Here is a 20,195-nt window from a genome sequence, read left to right as displayed (position 1 = left end):
AAGAATGATCAGAGAACTGGGATGGATATCTTAAAAAGCTGTTACAGACACTATTCAATGCGGACCACCCAAAACCTCATATCAGAATCCCGAATAATGAGCTGGGGATGGTCATGAGGCTCATTGGCCATGTCCAGTGGAACGGGCCCTAACCGCCCCAGACTTTGACTGACGCTAACAAAACAACCGAAATGAACCATAAGCAAACAGCAAATCATTATCACCCCAGCTGTTCTAGCGCCTTTGGACCCTGAAACTTGTCCTATCGAAGGCCTTTGGTGCCGTTCGAGCATTTTTCCGCCCCTGTGACTATCGTGCACCCTCCACTTCGTGTCAAGTCTAAGCCTCGTTGGGGGCATTCACCCCTCCCGGAAGGAGACCGTGGTGAACTTAACTCCATTCCGAACCACATGGTCAAACTCTCATGTCCACTTACAACCCACCCAAATCTGAGATTCTTATGCTGGTTCTTATGAAATATAAGCCGCCCGAGGATTCCCATGATTTCTCGCTGATCATCAACCACACTCGTTTACACAACCACCATGGTATTCGCTCATTACATAGCAGCGGCATTCACCGTCGCCGCCTTGGCCGGTACCCCCGCTGCAATCGATCTCGACATCACCGACGAACGTACGTTCCCATCTCCCATCACTCATGCAAGCGAACCCCTCTGACGCCTCGCAGAATCCATCAAAGATGCTGCCGCCACAGCCGCCTTTAACGCCATGTCCTACTACACCGGCAACCAGACCGGCCAAATCCCCGGATACATCAACAACACCTGGTGGGAAGGCAGCGTGCTCTTCGACACCATGATCCGATACTGGTACTTCACCGACGACGCATCCAACAACGCCGCCGTCAGCCAAGGCATGTACCACCAACGTGGCGCCGGGAACAACTATATGCCGAGCAACTGGTCTTCATACATGGGTAATGACGACCAGGTATCCTGGGGCCTCGCCGCCATGACTGCGGCAGAGCTGAACTACCCGGAGGACGCTGGAATGCCGTCGTGGGTGGATCTAGCGGAGCGGGTATTCGATGTGCAATCCGCCCGCTGGGACAACAGCACCTGCGAGGGTGGTCTTCGGTGGCAGATTTGGCCTTACCAAGCCGGATACACAATGAAGAACGCTATGAGCAATGGGGGTTTGTTCCAACTCGCTGCGCGGTTGGCTCGGTATACCAACAACCAGACCTATGTCGATTGGGCAAACACAATCTGGGATTGGAGTACCCTAATTCTAGTCAATCAGGAAAGTTGGAATGTCGCTGATAGTACTGATGCGGCAAACGGTTGTACGAACCTCGGTAACAATCAGTGGTCGTATAACTACGCGGTGTATCTGAGTGGCGCGGCATATATGTACAACTACGTAAGTGGTTATGCACGCTCTGGGTATAGGACAGAGGACTAACAAGAGATAGACAAACGGAGAGACCACGCAATGGAAGACAGCCTTGGATGGGTTGTTGAACAGTACCTTAGAAACATTCTTCCCCGCTAAGTTCGGCGGTGAGATCATGTCTGAGGTGCTTTGTGAACCCGCGAACGTCTGTAACGACAACGAGATAACTTTCAAGGGTCTTCTGGCAGAAAGTCTCACCTTCACCAGCATGCTTGCGCCATATACATCATCCGACATTCTCCCGCGCCTACAAGGCTCGGCTGTTGGCGCTGCGAAGCAATGCAGTGGCGGAAGTAGTAACACAACTTGTGGACAGCACTGGTACAAATCGAGCTGGGATGGCACGGAGGGCATTGAGGAGGAAATGAGCGCAACGAGCATCTTCACGTCCAACCTGGCGGCGTATAAGCATCTGTCTCCGGCTACGAAGACTACGGCGACAAATACGACCTCCTCAGCTGGTACGGAAACTGGAAATGGAACGACTACTACCAGCACGGCAGCGGGAAGCAACAGTGTTGTCCCGACAAACGGTGCCAATTCTCTGCCTTGCGGACCCTTTGGTGTTGCTGTTGCTATTGTCGCGGGCGCTTTTGCCATTGCTTGAGTGGTTAAGCCTAGCTTACATAGCTAGACGCGATTACTCGATTCCAGCGCAGTCAGCGCACTCTTACCGGGCTATATAACTTGCATAGGTGGAAGCCTTATATATCTCCTTTATTATATTGTAATAATACATCTGTTGTCGCTTCTTGACCCGTCCTCTGAAGCCGATCAACGATCAATCTCACAAAGCGGAACAGAATTTCGGTCATGAGTGTTCGTCCAGCTTTACAGCCCCGAACGAAGGATCTAGCGTCCGTTGTAGGGTCCCCGCAAGAGCAGGATCCAGGCAGCATTCTAGGCAGCATACCCCTAATTACTGATACCATTGGTTTGTCAATTGACCTTGTTTATTTCTTTCTCGCCCCTCACACTCAATGAAACAGCTAAGAAGCACACTAGGATAAGTCTAATTCGACCGGCGAATAAGAATTCGTCCTCTCTACCCAACACGAGCCCGATCCACTCTCGGTCTTTGCAGATAATCGCAAAACCCGCTTTAAGAAGCTTCTCAACCACCCATCATCGTCACTATCTCAGCGAACCAACCCGCGGACACAACTAAGCTGGGACACAATGAGAATCAGCCAGAAACAACCAGAAATAACCCTATACCGCGGCTTCCCCGGCACGGGTATCTACACATGGTCACCCTTCGTCACGAAACTTGAAGTCCGGCTTCGGTTTAGAGGACTATCTTATCGCACTGAAAGTGGGTCTGTGCGTGCGGCGCCACGGGGGAAAGTGCCGTATGTTACTGTATGCGATGAAGACAAATCCGGGACGGACCATGTTCGGACAATGTCTGATTCGGATCTCATCATACAAAATTTTGTCAATGATGGTATCCTTCCGGACCTAAATGGCGATTTGACCGTTCAGGACAAGGTTCTTGACTCGGGGATTAGAGCGTTGTTGGAAGACAAACTGTACTTTTTGCAGGTATTATTACCATCCGCCCTGTCTGTACTTCGTGTTTGGTTGACGAGAAATAGGGTTATGAAAAATGGATTGACAATTACTATTCCATGCGGGAACATATCCTAGCCTCACTGCCGTATCCTCTCCGAGTCATCGTGGGACATCTCATCTACCGGAAACAGTGTCAGACGTTGCACGGGCAAGGGACATTACGCTATTCGGCAGAAGAACGGAGTGCATTTAAGAAACAGATATGGGAGGATATTAACGCCTTATTAGAGGACTCTAGGTTACAGAGTGATCGGAAGGGAACATATTGGGTGCTTGGGGGTCAGCATCCGACTGAGGCTGATGCTACGCTGTTTGGGTTCATTGTTGGGGCTTTGATCTGTACCGCGTAAGTTTCCTGTTTTGGGGAGTAGTAGGTTGGGAGTGCTAATGATGTACAGATGTCCTGAAACGCAGGCGATCGTGAGAGGGTTACCAGTTCTGGTAGACTATGCGCATAGGATTCATGATCGGTATTTTCCTGATTATGAGCTTTGGGCGGAGGACTAGTTTCAACCCTGTTCTTGATTGTATCTTTAATTGGAAGTTGTGTCAACACATGCCACATGTTATTGAATGCGTTGGGGACAAGTGGATTGACCAGGGATAACAAGGAAATGTGATCTGGAACCCTTTTCGCTGCTCGAGACACGGCATGTGTGGGATCTAGATCATTCTGGAAACACCAATACGATAAAAATAACCCGCGGATTGAATTAACTAGATAACCTGCTAGACGCCATGAACATTACGGTGCCACGAAAAAACTGCGAGCTTATAACCCATCTTAACATGATAATACTCCATGGGATCACTACATTATCAACGCCTACCACTTTCTAGACCCTTCCACAAGACATAGACCCAGAGCCAAGAGCCTCTAGATAAGCTCTAGATAAGCATTGCCTTGAAACAAGGCCATGCAGATCCAACCATCTTATCAACCAGACGCCGGAAGGGACCACTCCGCGGACCCGCCTCGGGCCGACGTCATCCTGAAGTCAACCCGATCCATCGCCGAGCTCTGAAGATGCCGGTCCTACTGTTCTCGGAACATTGTGTACCGGTCTAGAAATAGAGTAATCCAGAAAACTTGGCTATGACTGGTTGGGAGCAAACCCGCGGATGATTAACTAGCCTGATCGTCAGATGTGGGTATTGCTTCATGAGGGCCAAGCTGTAGACCGAAGTTATACGTAAGAGGAGGTGATTGTGTTACTTATCTGGGCTATATAAAACCAATCGAAAAGGCTCATCATCTCACTTGAACACCATTTTCTTGTTCATCGTTAGTTAGGATATCATATTGCTAGTTGTCGAAATGAAGGAACCACAGGACGCTCCCGGATCGGGCATCCACTTCCCGCAGGGTATACTACCCTCCTCGTCACATGTTCTGCAGAGCCCTGGACTGACACTGCAGCGTAGGAGTGTCGGAGAAAGTGTCAGAAGAGGTCCAAAAGATCGCAGATATGTTCCGTGTCGATGGAGACACTCTTCGACATATCACCGACCATTTTGTGAAGGAGATGGAGAAGGGTTCGCATACCACTCCAATCACACCGCATCGCACCTATCCGAATGAAGGCTGACATGTTCTCTGCTTAGGACTGGGTAACTCCGATAGTGACATTGTACGCCTGTCTCACCACCTAGAAAGCCTTATAAACTGACACATGCCAGCCAATGAACGTGACCTGGGTTACCAAATCCCCGACCGGCCACGAAACAGGCCAGTACCTGACCGTGGACATGGGCGGAACCAATCTTCGCGTATGCAACGTCACTCTGACAGAAGAGAAAGGAGGATACAAGATTACACAAAGCAAGTTCAAGTTACCTAGTGGCTTGAAGACAGGTAATGCGCAGGAGCTATGGGCGTACATTGCAGACCGTGTGGCAGACTTTCTGCGCGAGCGTGAATTGACTCCCCGCCCGGGCGAGAAACTACCACTCGCGTTTACTTTCTCTTACCCGGTGACGCAGAATAACATTCGACACGGAGTTTTGCAACGTTGGACAAAGGGATGGGATGTATCAGGGGTAGAGGGTGAGGATGTTGTTGCACAGTTGGAAGAGGCGTTTGAGGAGAGGGTAAGCTCTTTTATTATATCATCTAGGTATCACAGCACTGACTCGTTTATTATCGACAGAACGTCCCTGTGCACATCGTCGCCCTAGTGAATGACACGACTGGAACGCTCATCGCATCGGCATACAAAGACCCCGAGATCAAGATTGGTAGCATCTTCGGCACCGGGTGCAACTCAGCATACATGGAAAAGATCGGGCGCGTACCGAAGATCGCAGAGCACCGTCTCCCCGCCGACCAATATGTTGCAATCAACACTGAGTATGGCGCCTTTGATAACAGCCATCGCGTTCTTCCGCGATGCCAATTCGATCTCGAGATTGACCGTGCTTCTCCGCGACCGGGTCAACAGACATACGAAAAGATGTGGCTGGGCTGTACGTGGGAGAGATAGTACGACTGATTATTGTCCATCTACATGAGAAAGCTGGCTACCTGGAGAACATGGACCTCGGTCGTCTGCGACATATTCACGCTATGGAATCGTCGTGTGTGTCGAGGATGGAAGAGGATGGGTCAGCGCAGGATAGCGCGATGGCGGAGACACGAAAATTCCTGAAAGACGAATTCGGCATTGAGCCAACATGCGAAGAACTCCGTGTCTGTTGTCGTCTTGGGGAAATTGTTTGTACTCGCGCAGCTAGGTTGTATGCGTGCGGGATTGCAGCTATCTGTAAGAAGGAGGGCATTCGTCAAGGCCGTGTTGGTGTGGATGGGTCTACTTTTGAGAAGCTTTTCCGGTTCAAGGAGCGGGCGGCAGCTGCTTTACGAGAGATCCTCGAGTGGCCTGACGGTTCAGAGGACCTGATCACCTTTGTGCCTGCAGAGGACGGGTCGGGAATTGGTGCAGCTTTGATTGCGGCGTTGTCTGGGAGGGAGTGAGCTGCAGGAGGGGTTGACATGGTCTCACGAATAACGATATACGAAGCACATCCATTTATATAAAGACTATTTATTTTCGAATATTTACTATAATAATAAAGATGTTGGTAGCTTTCCGATTAAAGCTATGTGAAGAATTGGTCATTGACGGGGGGACACCTGAAACGCATCACCCATGACCTTCTCTTCTTCAATGGCATGAAGCACCTTATACCCCACTGCAACGCTCGACATTGGCTCTCTCCCTGCATACCGTACCTTTTTATCTGTATGACGCTTCGTATCAGCCAAGATAACCTCAAACCTGGGCATAACATGGCCCCAAGCGCCACCATTAAGTGTTTCCTCCTGGCACCAAACAACATCTGTTGCGTTTGGGTAGTTTTCCAGATTCTGTCTCACTTGCTCCCACGGAAACGGGTGGAGTTCTTCAATCCGCGTGATAGCCGTATCTTTGAGGCCATGAGTTTCGCGATATTTGTAGAGCGCCACATACACTTGGCCAGAACAGAAGATGACACGCTTGATATCCTCCGGCTTATTGATGCTAATGCCGTGCTGAGTTTCGGGGGGCAATGGTTGGAAGTAGGGAGTCTCTATGAACTCTTCAATATCCGAACGTGCAAGGGGGTGGCGCAGTAGGGACTTGGAAAAGAGTATGATAAGAGCTACATTCGTTAGCAGGGGTACGGGATATCGGAAAGGAAAACATACGCTTTCTGAAGTCCCGGTGAATTTGCCGACGCAAAACGTGGAAATAATTTGCAGGACTTGTCATGCACACAATCTGTATGTTAGCATCCTGATGCTGGCGCTGGAGCTGCTCTGGTGATGGGAAATGCCTCGAATCTTCGTCGCCCAATTGCAGGAATCGCTCCAAGCGGGCTGAAGTATGTTCCGGTCCTTGGCCGTCGTAGCCATGAGGCAACGAAAGAACCACGCCAGAGCGCTGAAGCCACTTCTTCTCAGAAGATGCGATATAGTTATCAATAATGACCTGAGCGTTGTTTGCGAAGTCGCCGAACTGGGCTTCCCACATCACAAGAGCATTTGGATCTGCCAAAGAGTAGCCAAATTCAAAACCCATTGCTGCAGTCTCACTCAAGGACGAATTTGTTATGGTGAATAAGCCCTGGCCTGGGCTGATGGTGCTTAAAGGTGTGTATGTTTTGTTGGTTCGTTGGTCGTGGAGGACAGCATGGCGATGAGAAAAGGTTCCTCGTTCGACATCTTGTCCGGCTACTCGGACTCCTGTGCCCTCACGAAGAATCGTTCCGAATGCCAGAGCCTCGGCAGTAGCCCAGTCAATATCTTTTCCAGTCTTCACTGTTTGTTGCCGGCGAGAAAGAATTCTTTCTAGGTTCTTGTGTAGCTCGAAGCCTTGCGGGACCTCCGCTCCAAGCTTCTTAGACACGGCCTCGATGGATTCGTGACTGACTGCGGTCACCTTCGGTGGTTGTGTCTTCGTATTTGACTCTGTTGGCGCCTTCATTCCTTTCCACGAGTCGATTAGCCACTCTTTTGGATCAGGCTTCTGATCTTTCCTCTTGTCTAAACATTCTATAAGCTCTGCCCAGGCTTTATCTTTCATCCTCTGGACCTCCTCTTCCACGTCGACGCCGTTTGAGATCATGCTAGCCTCATACCCATCGAGAATATTCTTCTTCTCCGCGATGCGCTCATACATCGTTGGCTGGGTGAATGAGGCCTGGTCCATCTCGTTATGTCCATTGCGTCGATAACAAACGATGTCAACGAGGAAATCTTTCTTGAACGTTGCCCGGAAATCCGCGGCGAGTATACCAGCAAGAACCACTGCCTCAACATCGTCACCATTGACATGAATAACCGGTGCGTCCAAGATCTTCGCCACGTCCGTGCAGTATGGCGACGACCTCGCCTGCCAGGCATCCGTAGTGAATCCAACCTGGTTGTTCACGATGAATCTTAACGTTCCGCCGATCTCGTACCCTTTCAATGCAGCCAGTCCCAGCGTCTCATACACTGTTCCTTGGCCTGCAAAAGCCGCGTCGGTATGCACATTCAGCATCATGGTCTTCTCAAGGTCGCCATTCTTCCCATCTTGAATCGCCCTAGTCTTCCCCATAACAACGGGGTTCACCGACTCGACATGGGACGGCTGCGGCGCCATGTTCATATACACCTTCTTACCCGAAGCAGTCACCCTCTCGCCACTTCCCCCATAGTGATACTTAACATCTCCGGGTATGCCCCAAGCTGACGTCTCCTTGGAATCGAAATCCCGCAACATGGACGCGCCGTCTTTTCCAACAATATTATATAGCGCATTCATGCGCCCGCGATGGCCCACGCCCATCTCAATATGCTCAACACCATTCTCAGCCGATCGGTCCACGGCCGCCTCGAATGCAGGGATGTAGCTTTCGACTCCATCAAGCCCAAATCGCTTCTCATTGGGGAATTTTGTAGTGAGGAACTTCTCCCAAGCCGTAGTACGTACTAAGCCATCCAAAATACGCTTCTTCTCGTCATTCGAGAACACATGACGTTCTGGCCCCTCGATCCGCCTCCGGATCCATTCTACCTGCTCCTGGTCCGAAATGTGCATGTACTCGACATCCATACTTCCACAGTATGTTTCCTCGCAGATGGTGATGACCTCCCGAAGAGTCATGCTCTTTGTGGCTGTGATATCCTGGGCACCTAACCCAACAGGGATGATCATATCTAGATCCTCAGGTCCGAGGCCATAATGCGACAGGTACAGCTCCTTCTTCCGGACCTTTCCTTCGTTGAGCATTCCTAACGGGTCGATTTTGGCGTGTTCGTGGCCCCAGCGCTGATATGCCTGTATTAACTGGATGGCTTTGAGCTGCTTCACTGTCTCCGATTGTGCGTGTGTAGCATTTGTCGGTTTTAGTATCGTGGAAGTTGCAGATACTAGTTCTGGCGGAGGGATAAAAGCCTGCTCGATTGCGACATGTCCATTCTCAACGTTGTGGAAGTATGCTTGCCAGGATACATGTACGGAGGTCGGGTCGGCTTTCCATGATGTGTACATGGTATCAATGTAGGTCGAGGCTGTGCCTTGGAGGAAGCTGTCATTGTTGTGCTCGCTCTGTTCAGTGTTAGGTTCTTTGATGTCCACAAAATACATTGGTAGAGATGGCATACCAGTTTGTCAACTGAGCGCTGTGTCGTTGCTTGAGTGACATATGGCCGTAGATCGAGAGGAAGACGGGATGGAATTTGGACATGCCGTAGGGTAAGTATTCGACTCCGTGAGATGAACATATCGTCTCTCTTGTACTAGTGATAAGTAAATGCCTTGTGGGGTGTCGGGATAAAGAGTATAATCAGCCGCTGTTAGTGCTGTCACTGTTATATGTATTTGCTGGGCCGTTTGCAGCACCAGATCGGAGTGTGAAGACCCCACCAGTGCAGATAAGTTGCAACCTAAAACTAAATACAAAAGGAGGACCCCGCATCTTAAGTAAAGCTCGGTAGGTTATCGGTAGTATATCCTCTGCAGATTGAGACATGCATATCGGTATGAAGGCTTCTCGCCGACGGATGTTCCAAACGGTCGGCAACTTCAAGGGGATGCCGTTCCTCGGCACATCCGATACTATGTCCGACAGTATGTTGATACCTTTAAATGCAGGCCACGAACAATACATTCAAGTAGCTTCATTTGGAAACATGGCAGAAGACAAGGTTTCACGGATATGTACAGGGTGTTTTTAATCCACAAGCAAGAAAATAAAGCACTAGCAGAGAGCAATCGTTTACATAATCTACTCAATTAGCATGCTCGCCGGATCTTCGAGATACTTCTTCACCAAGGTCAGGAAAGTCACCGCTTCGCGGCCATCCACCAGCCGGTGATCGTATGTCAGAGCAGTATACATCATCTGAAAAAAAGTAAATTAGCAATGCTAGGATACCACGCATTATAAATTGAGCTTACCGGCCGGATTTCGACCTGTCCATTGACAGCAACAGGCCTCTCTTGAATTCCATAGATACCCAGCACCGCCGTCTGCGGCACATTGATGATTGGCGTACCGAATAGCGATCCCCATATGCCACTGTTGCTGATGGTGAATGAACCTCCGGACAAGTCATCCATAGTCAATTTGCCATCGCGTGCCTGTACTAGTTAGTCTGTTGTACACTCAGGACAACGCGGATCCTAAACATACCTTCTTTCCCAGCTCAGCGATCCCCTTTTCAATTCCTACCACACTCAAACTCTCCATATTCCTCAACACCGGCGTAACCAATCCCTTCGATGTCGCAACAGCAACGCTGAGATCGATATAATCTCTGAACACAATAGTATCATCATTCTCGATAGATGCATTAATAGCCGGGATCTCCTTCAACGCGAGCGCAGATGCACGGGCAACTGGACCCATGAATCCAAGCTTGACACCATGTTTCTGGACTACATTGTCTTTGTTCTGTGCCCGGAACTCCATCACCTTGGACATATCGACCTCATTGAAGGTAGTAAGAAAAGCGGCGGTGTTTTGGGATTGCTTGAGACGCTCTGCGGTGCGGAGGCGCATGCGGGTCATTTTCTCCTGCATCACATTTAGTATCTCATCTACGAAGGCGAAATTTGCAAAACATATATACCCTTCTCTCTGCGCGACTACCCTTGTAAGCTGACACGGGTCCTTGAACGCCGGCGACAGGTGCAGCAGGCTTCGATGATGCAGGGGGCGCAGTGGATTCCTTCTTAGGCTCGGGTTTTGTCTCTGGTTGAGACAAAGGGGACGATGCTGGCTGGTCTTCATTTGATTCCTTAGCAGCTTCTGTAGCAGGTTGGACCTCTGCAGATTGCGACGCATCGCGCTTCTCCGGAGTTATTTCAATAACTGCCTGTCCGACCGTCACCGTATCGCCCTCGTTCACAAGTAGTTTCGCGATTGTACCGCTTTCGGACGCATTGATAGCGACGTCAATTTTGTCTGTCTCAATAGAAGCAATTTCCTCATCTTGCTCCACGTACTCTCCAACCTGCTTGTGAAATGTAGCAAGGACACCCTCGGAGATAGATTCCGCCATGGCAGGGACGTTAATGACTCGTGTTTCTGCGGTACGAAGGGCCGATACACTGAAGGCACGCAGTTTCTGTGACGACTGAATGGGTATCCATGACTTCTGTGATGCGGCGGTTGTGTGCGATGTAATTCGAAGCGCGTTGTAAGTATGAAGGGAGTGAACTGTAGGTGTGGTGCTGATAGCGCATGGAATGCGGGCAATGGGGCCCCGGAGTCGGGGTGTTGTTCGTGATAGCATTGTGGGTGTTTGACGATGCGACAAGGTGAGAAATTCTAGACCGCTGAGTGGAGGAGCCTCAGGAGATTTAGATCGAGGGTGTTCCTCGGCTTGTGGTTGTGATGCCGCGTGGCCCGGCGGGAATATCCTCGGTTGCCGACCCGCCGGGATTTCGGCTACTTGGAGCGGCTATATGATTATTCTCTAGAACTGTAGAACATAAATCCAATTAGGGTTGCTTCTTATCTACCTCATTTATGAGCTTCCAGATCGAAGGAGGTTTCAGCGATAGACTGTGTAGTAATCTGCTTAGAACACCCAGACTATCATGCACAAGCTCCCAAACAAAAAAGAATAGCTTTTATGGCAACAACTGAGCTCAATCACAATTACCGAGCATATATTTATGGCTATACACTGGTGCATCAATTACTGCGAAGCACTCATTGTGTCTTGCCTACCTTCTCTACAGATTGATCTTGGCTATATTTTTTATGATGTTGTTCTTGTATGATGTTCAACTGATAGAGTGCATCTTACTAAACATGGTGGGAGGGCGATTTGTAGTTGCACTTCAATACTTTTATCGTCTTGGAAGATCACACAAAAATGGTAGATACCGGTCATTCTCAGGCTTACATCTGTAATAAGTTTCGTCCACTTCTGAGTAAAGCTTGGTGAAAATCACGGGCGCTACCTAAGGCCGTCTTAACATGTGAACACAAGTTGTAACATATAAATTAGAAAAAACATAGATGTACACAAAGATCAGAGAACATTCGGGAGTTACTGACTCGCTCTATGTGCTGATGCACTCTTCTATCAAAATTAATTTTCTCGTAGTGAGCAGGCAGTAAACATTATTGATATTAATTGAGTAGGTAATCGTGCGGCTGTCCTACATACAGAACTGTAGCTAGGTATAATGATGAATCTGAGTCGTCAATCAATAAAAAATCGACAGTCTTCTATCACATCATGGGTTAATAGAGGCCGAAAACCACGTTTATACCATGCGGCGCAGTAGGGCCATCTCTGTCCTGATACCGGTTCCAAAACTACATGCAACGACATTTGGTGTCTGCAACTTCTTTTCCCGCACTTTCTCCAACACTGCTAAAATTGAAACACTCGAGGAGTTCCCCCTTGTTTTGTAGATCTCGTAACTGGCCGACAATGAGTCCTCAGGCAAGTTAAAAGCAGCCTGTACACCCTGGATAATAGCTCGGCCTCCCGGATGAAGAGCCCAATAGAAGTCCGTCGGAGACGCGGAGGACATCCCGTTAGATTGCAATAGAGACTGGAGGGGCGATTTCATAGATCCAATTGCCAGTTCAGGAATCTTCTTCGAGAATGTAGCTAAGAAGCCATAGGTGGAGACCTTGACTGACATTTCTTCTTGTGTTCCGGAGGTGGTGACGCTTTTATCATCAACAATTGCGAATTGCTTGGGAGTATTACCACTCATTCCTAAGGGGTTGCAAACGACAAGTGCTGCTGCACCGTCACTGAAGATGACTGGGCCAATCCTAGTGATTGGAGACTGTGAAGCAGCGTGCAGCTCTGATCTGATTTGGATGCTGCAGAGCTCACATGCCACGACGAGAATTCGTGCTTCTCTTTTCCGGTGTGTGGCTGCATCTGCTAGTGCAGAAGCAGCACGGAGAGCTGCACACCCGCCTGCACAGCCAACTCCACTGAGCAGGATTCGTTCTGTTGTATCAGGGAGACCTATGTCACGAGCAACAAGTTGATCGTAGCCTGGAGCTCCGGCATTTGTTGCGGTCACAGACACCATATGCGTAATTGAGGACGGATCGATGTTACTTTCACGGAGGGCTTTCAGAGCGGCTTTTTTTGCGAGTTCGACACCATATTCCCGAAACGCGGCGTCTACCTCTTCTGCGGTGGGTGGGTGGTCCCCAAGCCAGCGAGGATCATCCCATAAATCGATGACAGCTCGTGTCTCGATACCTGTCTTGGCATTGAGCATGAGCATTTTTTGGAGCCTGCCTTGATCAGAGAGCGCTCGTAAAAGAAATGGAGAGCACACCTACCATGGAGGATTCTCGGGATAAAATTTCAAGGCGTACTTGTTCAATTCTTCGGGTCCTATCAGTCGAGACGGCCACTCGGTAGCGATCCCCGTAATTATTGCCTCGTCCCCTCTTAGTGGTATCTCTGGCTGTGGGCTTTGCCCGGGAGAAGGAGAGGATGAAAGCGAATTTCCCATGATGCGTTCAGAAAGCCGGAGAAATGAATGAGTAGAAGTCTTTATGGGGCTCAACTATCCTTAATATGCCCTCGGTGCCTGGAAAAGTACACACTTTCTTGGTTCTTACGACAATATTTGCAAACCTTTATATATTAACAAATGAGCCGGTAGAGTAAGCGTGAGGGGAGAAGGTCGAACTATGGGTGGACGATAGGTTCAGGGACTGCATCGGTCTAACCAGCTCTCAAGCAAGTAATAGTTCAACTCTGTTTACACTATTCAGGAGCCGGTACTATTCAGGTGACACATCAATCACTTGAGTTAGCGCCAGCATAGATAGCGTTGAAGTAGCGGACCAGTTTAGGTCAATATAACGGTTCTGTCACATCTGCTGCAGATCTTGTTCGGCCTCACCCATCGTTAGTGGACCCTGTTCACCCCACTCGTTCCGCATTCAAGTTTAAAGATACTGTGGCACATTTGTGGCAGTTGATGGTTTTCAGCTATTTGTAGTCCCTATCCAAATCTGTCGGTGCCCATCGTAGCGGCCTTCTTAAGTGAATCAAGAAATGCCAAGACTGAGGCTAAGGTTACTAGAAAGCTGTTATGGTATTGAGAGGTGCCAAGGACGGTAGGACACAATCCAAGTATGGCTGCGGTCAGGAGATATCAGGCAAACCCAATACTCCATGGTTACTACATAGGCTCATAATTGAGTTCATCGCATTCTAAAGCATATGTACAGTAGCGCACCAAATATTAAATTATTCTGCAGGGTCTCCTGCGCAATACATGTATGCATGCAAACACCCTTTCTGGCCAAAGTCAATCTGTGCATATAATGACATCTTCACATAGAGTAACCTAACCAGGGGTATATGACAGTAGCTAAAACTTGGCAATACAGGGCAGTTCAGGCTTCCAGAAAGGAATAGCTCAATCTAGGCGCATAGACTCTGCACATGAACCTAGTCTGCAATAAACCTCAATCCTGAGATACGTCCTATAATTTTGCCGCATTCGGACAACAGCCACTAGTCACCGCTGTACCGAACAAATGCCGCCTAATAGATTCATGATTAGTGTCTAGATAACTATTTAACCAAAAACAGCAGTAGCTACTCAAGAATATCTCATTTAGCGCTTGTCCACAACATGATACGTTCCGAAATCCACCCGCATTCCCCTCAACGTTAGCAAAACCGTTCGCCCACTCCAAATGAAGAAACACCTGACGCTCCACACCTGACGCTCACCATTCCAGAAACATTTACTTCTCCATTATAACCAGCACTAATTTGGAGAAGTCATATGACGTACAATAACTCGGAGGTACTTTTCGCTCGGCTCAATGGACATTTTCCGGTCTATGTATGTCGACCAAGTTTTACCCCGCCGAAGGCTAATCTGTGGGATGAACCCCAATTATTGATTATGCAGAGTTATCCGAAACCCAACACCGCGTGTCTTGATTGGCCCCTGCTTAGAAGCAGAGGTGTCATATTGGAAGCCTGCAAGACGGGCAAGTGAGGCAGAATGTACGTTCAATAGATGGATTCGAAGATCGTATTGGAGGCTGCAAGTGGCCTGCTCATAGGGTTGTGTTTCTCGGAGAGCACATCATGCTAGTCTGCGTTGGCGGGATGTGATCCGAATGCAATGCACCCATGCGAGCTCTTGCCCTGGCGAGGTAAGTCTGTCTGCAAGCTATGGTGAACTGCAGTGCTTTGGGGATTCGATTGCTGCATACAAGAGGATGGTTTAATCCTGGAAAGCATAGGCTCATGTAGACATGTATTATGGGTTGATCTTGAGATCTTATTAGGTGGTCTGTTAAGACATATTTCTGCTTCTACTTCATGTAACCGCGCTATATACATTTGTTTTCTAAATTTCTATTTTTCTCAGTTCAGCTATTTATTCATTATTTGCTTCACTCTGTAGAGTCCCGCGTAGAGCTTGGACTCACTGTCGTTGAGTTGGGGCGATGGCGGCATATAGTGTGGATGCAGAAAGACAAGGGTTATCTCAACCGAAAAGCGTTGAGTGATGATCAAGTTTACAAGGAAAGTATCTACCGAAGAGGAAGAATGAAAACATCCGAGTTCGTAGAAGATCACATGGGACTGGATTGTACTAATCAAGGATGTGTGGACTAATGTGCTATGTGACCAGCCTTTCATAGTATTTCTACAAAGAGTATTGTTGAGAAGTTAGTGGCACTTATTATTCCTAATAAAAAATTACAGATATCCCAATGAAAATGATGCATGCTAAGGTAGAAGCTTAAGTAGATAAGACAGTCTCCGATTGCGATTTCTGCTGCGCAACCCGAGCACAGGCTGCAACGACGGACAACTACAGCTTTTGACACCTCACCGCAGATTTCTATTAGGCAGAAACATACTGTTGCGTGAGTCACCCCGTAAGTTAGATTCGTAGAGTCTCCAAGATGCATGCTGAAAATACAGCTGCGACCTATCTCTCCTTGGAAGCGAAAATTTTACGAACATCTTGCATGCATTTGAAGACCAGCAATGCACACGAACGACATGTCGCGAACAATCTAGAACATGTATGCGCTTACCGTCTGTCAGGTGGGCTCTGATCGGGTGGTGGTGAAGGGAGGGGCTGGTTCGACCACACAGATCTGGCTAGGGGAGTAGTAACTGGATACGGCAGATATTCCGTCGCTGAGTGATAATCACAACGAATATTGCAACCTGTATGACTGCTGAGCATCACCAATCAAAAGCTGTAGTATGCGAATCATAGCCGCGATCAATACCGCAGAAGAGATTGGACAACAGAGATATACAGTCAACTTCATAGTAATCTGTATGCTGAAGGTTATAATAGTGTCTGGGAATTTTGGTGTATCTACATTTATAAGTAGGCATATGAGCATACTGCTTTCGAATCATTAGATGACCCTTAGAATGTAGGAAAAAGAAGAAAAGAAAAGAAAAGAAAAATTATAGAACAAGATGTCCCTTTCCCACTCCCAGTAGCCGAAACAAATATCCGACTTACAATATACAAGCACAAATATATATATTCTGGCAAGACTTGTCAGGTCCGATTCACGAGAAATAATTTTTCACAGATCACTTAAACTCTGTTAGCCTGACTCTTCTCTAAGTGCTATATTGAAATCCACTTGAAAGACGAGAACCTCTCTGGACATTTATCCTTCCACTAAAGATGATATCGTCTCGTATTAGATCTTGTATATTACGATAAAACCTCAGGGACAAATTTCCCATTCTTTCATCCTAGCTGAGAAGACGGATTCGTAAGTGGTGAGAGTAGATGAGATATGCTGATATTACCTATGTGCGATGGTGTGAAATGCACAGAGGCGTATAACAAAGGAGTAACTGGTTATGGAGATGAAGCTATCAGCTGAGGGTTAAGTTTGGGGCGGTGCAAATTCTCTGGCCAAATATTTCTCAACGTCTGCAGAAAATATAACAACCAGCTTCTATGGCTCAGTTGGTAGAGCGCATGACTAGTAATCATGAGGTCCGCGGTTCGAATCCGCGTGGAAGCATTTTTTGTTTTCTTGCCCGTCCTCCAGACCTACCGCTGGTCGGCAGAAGTGTTTTAATTGCCCGTTAGAACATTTATCTGTCTATCCTAGGCTGTTTACGGCGGTTAATAGCAGCCATCGGGTAAATATATTGATATCCCTTTACCGCTCTACATACCGCATCCGAATTAGGATCTCATGATACTCTGCATGATGCTGTACGGATTCTTTTTCTAATTATTATTAAACATGTCTTCTTTTATTAATCTTGAGCTGTATAAGACTAATATTATCAGTCTATTTTATTAGAACTGTTCTACAGCTCGTATTACCTCTATTATTAAGGCATGATACTATGTATAAATCAGTGAGTATATAATTAAGACTAGATTAAATAATTAAAATATTAGTAAATATAATTATACAGCTACTATTAATTCTTCTTTATATAGTTAGATTAAGAAATTATTCTTTGAGAGGTGTCTCTCTGATACAGAGATTCTATATATTATATAGACTGAAGAATATACTGTCTCTTTATAAATATTTTAATAAATTTATACAGAGCAAGGCCTCGTCCAATAAACAGATAATTTTAATAAGTATTAATTCTAGAATAATATAGCTACAAAGCACCTGCTTGAGGCATATAATAAAAAAATTATTTAAGATTATAAATAAAAACTTTTATTTATTTATATATATAATAAATATCTTATTATTTCAAGATCTATACAGAGGATTATTATATATTAATTTCTTATTAACTGAGATCTTATAAATATTAATTATATAATATTTACTATATAATTACACCTGAGACTATACAACAATGGAAGAATAATATATAATAAAGTTATGATTTATATATAATTCCTAGACTAGATTATATCTGGTCTGTGGATAGTTATATAAAGCTAGATTTATATAATATCTAAATCTATATAGCTATTAATATATATTCTTATTATATTATCTAGATCTATATTGGCATTGATACTTGTATATTAATTAATATTATACAGTAATATCTTAATACTGTATATAAATAAAAGATTATCTGTAATAAGATCTGTTTAAATTATAAATCAGAGATATCTTTGCTTACTAAAGCTTATTACTATTTTTGAAGAGTATATAAGCTAGAGATTAAGATAATATAATATTATATTTTTAGATTTAATATTATAAATTAGAGAATTGAGTCTTGGTAGGCATAGCTAAATAAATTATTATTTTTTTAATATTATATATATATAGATAGACTAATCCTTGTTTATTTCTGTATTAATTAATATAGAATTATTTTAAGATTTTAATTGAAGTAGGAGACTTTTCTAAAAATATAATTTTAAATTAGATTATTTTATATATAATCTATATGTTTATTCTTCAGATACAGGTCTTGTTATATATATATATCTGGAATTAATATAGTATCTAGAAATAATGAGAGAGGCTATATATTATCTTTAATTAATTATTTATAAATTATTATTATCTAGAATATATAATTAACTATAATTTTTTTATATATAAAAAATCTCTCCAGCAGCTAAAAGACTCTGTATAAGACTGGAATATAATAGAATATTTACTTATAAAAATTTTAGAATAGTATCAGGGGATCTTACTAAAGCTAGACTTTAATTTTAAAAAGCTATTACCAGTATATCTGGATAAAATAAAAATCTTTTTTTATATAATCTATCTTGGCTTACAGGAGTGGGTAATAATATATATAAAATTAAATATTAAGCCTGATTTGATATTATCTGAGGTACTAACCGGGGCCTTTAATTAGATTAAATAACAGAGATTAAAATAGTTATTTATAATAGTTATATATTTTTTATTTATTATTTTTTCTATTTTATTATTTATTTAAAGTCTTAAGATCCTGCTCTTTATTATATAAAATAGAAATTAATATCTTTTATACAAAATATTATTTATCTAAGGTATTTTTTATATATAATAACTCTTTTCTAGATTTTTTATTATTTTATTATTGGCTAATCTTATCCTGCTTATTTTCTACAGTGTCTGATTTGTTAGGCAGTTAATTCTGTATCTAAATAAACTATTTATATTAATCTTATTATATTATCTAAGTTATAATTTATATAATCTAGTTTATATATACAGACTGCCTCATCTGGTGGTAGTTCTTGTATAATAATTTTTAAAAAAGAGAATATCCGCCAGAAAACTCTTTTATATAAAAAGTTTTTAAAAAATCCAGCTAGTATAAAGATTATTATTTATTTTTATCTGTATAATATACAGAAAGGGGAATCTGAAGATAATATTCTAATTATTATATATATTTTATTAGATTTGATTTTTTATTTTTAATACTTATATAATGCTAATCTTATTATTTTATAAAATAGATACAGACTTATATTAATAATTATATACTTAATAGTCTTAATAACTTCTTTTAAGATGAGCTGCTTTCCTTAATAATTAATTATATATATATATATAATACAGAGGATTATTTCTGTTTATTAACAGGAATTATAAAAAAATAACTAGTTTTTTTATCTTTAATAATTAAAGGTAATGTAAAGGTCCTGGACTTCTTAAAGAAATAATTTATATTTATTAATAAATTATATTAGATTTATATAATTATTTAGTACTGTATAATATCTTCCTCTACTACAGATGAGGCAGAGGAGACTAAGATTAAAAAAAAATTATTAAAAAAAAAGTCAGTTATATAAAAGAAATTAATTATATAAGAAGATCAGGATAATCTTAATATTTTAAATACTAAGATAGAGATTTTAAATATTTTATTAAAATATTAGTTATTCCAGTCTCCTTCTCTACCTCATCGTACGAGGAAGAGATATGTGATCAGAAAGAATAATAAAAATTAAACAGCTAAATATAAATTATTAGATCTTTGATTATATATTATTTTACTAGATAGCAGGATTATGGGTTTATATAACAGGCTAGAATAAACAGAGTAAAGTTTATAATAATAAGATCTTTATATATATAAAATAAGAAATAAACAGTTAAAACAGTAAATATAATATTAGTTTAAATTTATTAAGTAATTTTTATCTTCTATCTCTATCTTTTATTAATATATTTATTACTATTATTATTATTATTACTACCATCACCACTACCAAGATATCTATATATATATTAGATAATTAAAAACAGATTACTGAGCTTAATTTTTTA

General features: G+C 43.9%; 7 protein-coding genes and 1 non-coding gene across 8 annotated transcripts; 5 read left to right on the top strand and 3 right to left on the bottom strand.

The window, feature by feature from the left end:
- The first annotated feature begins 527 nt into the window (after positions 1-527).
- Positions 528-2,160, top strand: BO88DRAFT_385814 (glycoside hydrolase family 76 protein). The gene is made up of 3 exons (XM_025704757.1): positions 528-636; positions 691-1,385; positions 1,438-2,160. The coding sequence occupies exons 1-3, from the start codon at positions 546-548 to the stop codon at positions 2,023-2,025; spliced, it is 1,374 nt and encodes a 457-aa protein (XP_025564634.1). The 5' UTR covers positions 528-545; the 3' UTR covers positions 2,026-2,160.
- A 240-nt stretch (positions 2,161-2,400) lies between these two features.
- BO88DRAFT_362896 (glutathione S-transferase family protein) lies at positions 2,401-3,744 on the top strand. Its single transcript, XM_025703930.1, has 3 exons — positions 2,401-2,963; positions 3,017-3,339; positions 3,392-3,744. The coding sequence occupies exons 1-3, from the start codon at positions 2,598-2,600 to the stop codon at positions 3,498-3,500; spliced, it is 798 nt and encodes a 265-aa protein (XP_025564633.1). The 5' UTR covers positions 2,401-2,597; the 3' UTR covers positions 3,501-3,744.
- Positions 3,745-4,311: 567 nt separating this feature from the next.
- Positions 4,312-5,964, top strand: BO88DRAFT_480208 (hexokinase; the record flags this gene model as incomplete). The annotated part of the gene is made up of 6 exons (XM_025712127.1): positions 4,312-4,360; positions 4,419-4,529; positions 4,599-4,624; positions 4,674-5,084; positions 5,144-5,426; positions 5,447-5,964. 6 exons carry the CDS (start codon positions 4,312-4,314, stop codon positions 5,962-5,964), a joined length of 1,398 nt encoding a protein of 465 aa, XP_025564632.1.
- A 141-nt stretch (positions 5,965-6,105) lies between these two features.
- BO88DRAFT_480207 (2-oxoglutarate dehydrogenase family protein) lies at positions 6,106-9,103 on the bottom strand (the record flags this gene model as incomplete). Its single annotated transcript, XM_025712126.1, has 2 exons — positions 6,106-6,632; positions 6,679-9,103. 2 exons carry the CDS (start codon positions 9,101-9,103, stop codon positions 6,106-6,108), a joined length of 2,952 nt encoding a protein of 983 aa, XP_025564631.1.
- A 564-nt stretch (positions 9,104-9,667) lies between these two features.
- On the bottom strand, positions 9,668-11,256 carry BO88DRAFT_480204 (dihydrolipoamide acetyltransferase component of pyruvate dehydrogenase; the record flags this gene model as incomplete). The annotated part of the gene is made up of 4 exons (XM_025712125.1): positions 9,668-9,860; positions 9,917-10,099; positions 10,152-10,535; positions 10,591-11,256. 4 exons carry the CDS (start codon positions 11,254-11,256, stop codon positions 9,744-9,746), a joined length of 1,350 nt encoding a protein of 449 aa, XP_025564630.1. The 3' UTR covers positions 9,668-9,743.
- Positions 11,257-12,241: 985 nt separating this feature from the next.
- BO88DRAFT_336926 (chalcone synthase B) lies at positions 12,242-13,468 on the bottom strand (the record flags this gene model as incomplete). The annotated part of the gene is made up of 2 exons (XM_025702916.1): positions 12,242-13,244; positions 13,293-13,468. 2 exons carry the CDS (start codon positions 13,466-13,468, stop codon positions 12,242-12,244), a joined length of 1,179 nt encoding a protein of 392 aa, XP_025564629.1.
- Positions 13,469-16,930: 3,462 nt separating this feature from the next.
- BO88DRAFT_t100 lies at positions 16,931-17,003 on the top strand. Its single transcript has one exon. It is a non-coding gene; the product is annotated as a tRNA-Thr (tRNA).
- A 1,600-nt stretch (positions 17,004-18,603) lies between these two features.
- On the top strand, positions 18,604-18,786 carry BO88DRAFT_336553 (uncharacterized protein; the record flags this gene model as incomplete). The annotated part of the gene is made up of 1 exon (XM_025702905.1): positions 18,604-18,786. A coding segment is annotated over one exon (183 nt), but the record flags the coding sequence as incomplete, so codon positions are not given.
- Between the last annotated feature and the right edge of the window lie 1,409 nt (positions 18,787-20,195).

The sequence above is a fragment of the Aspergillus vadensis genome, assembly GCF_003184925.1.
Source record: "Aspergillus vadensis CBS 113365 unplaced genomic scaffold BO88scaffold_7, whole genome shotgun sequence".
Classification (NCBI taxonomy): Eukaryota; Fungi; Ascomycota; class Eurotiomycetes; order Eurotiales; family Aspergillaceae; genus Aspergillus; species Aspergillus vadensis.
This window is presented reverse-complemented; position numbering and strand designations above follow the sequence as displayed.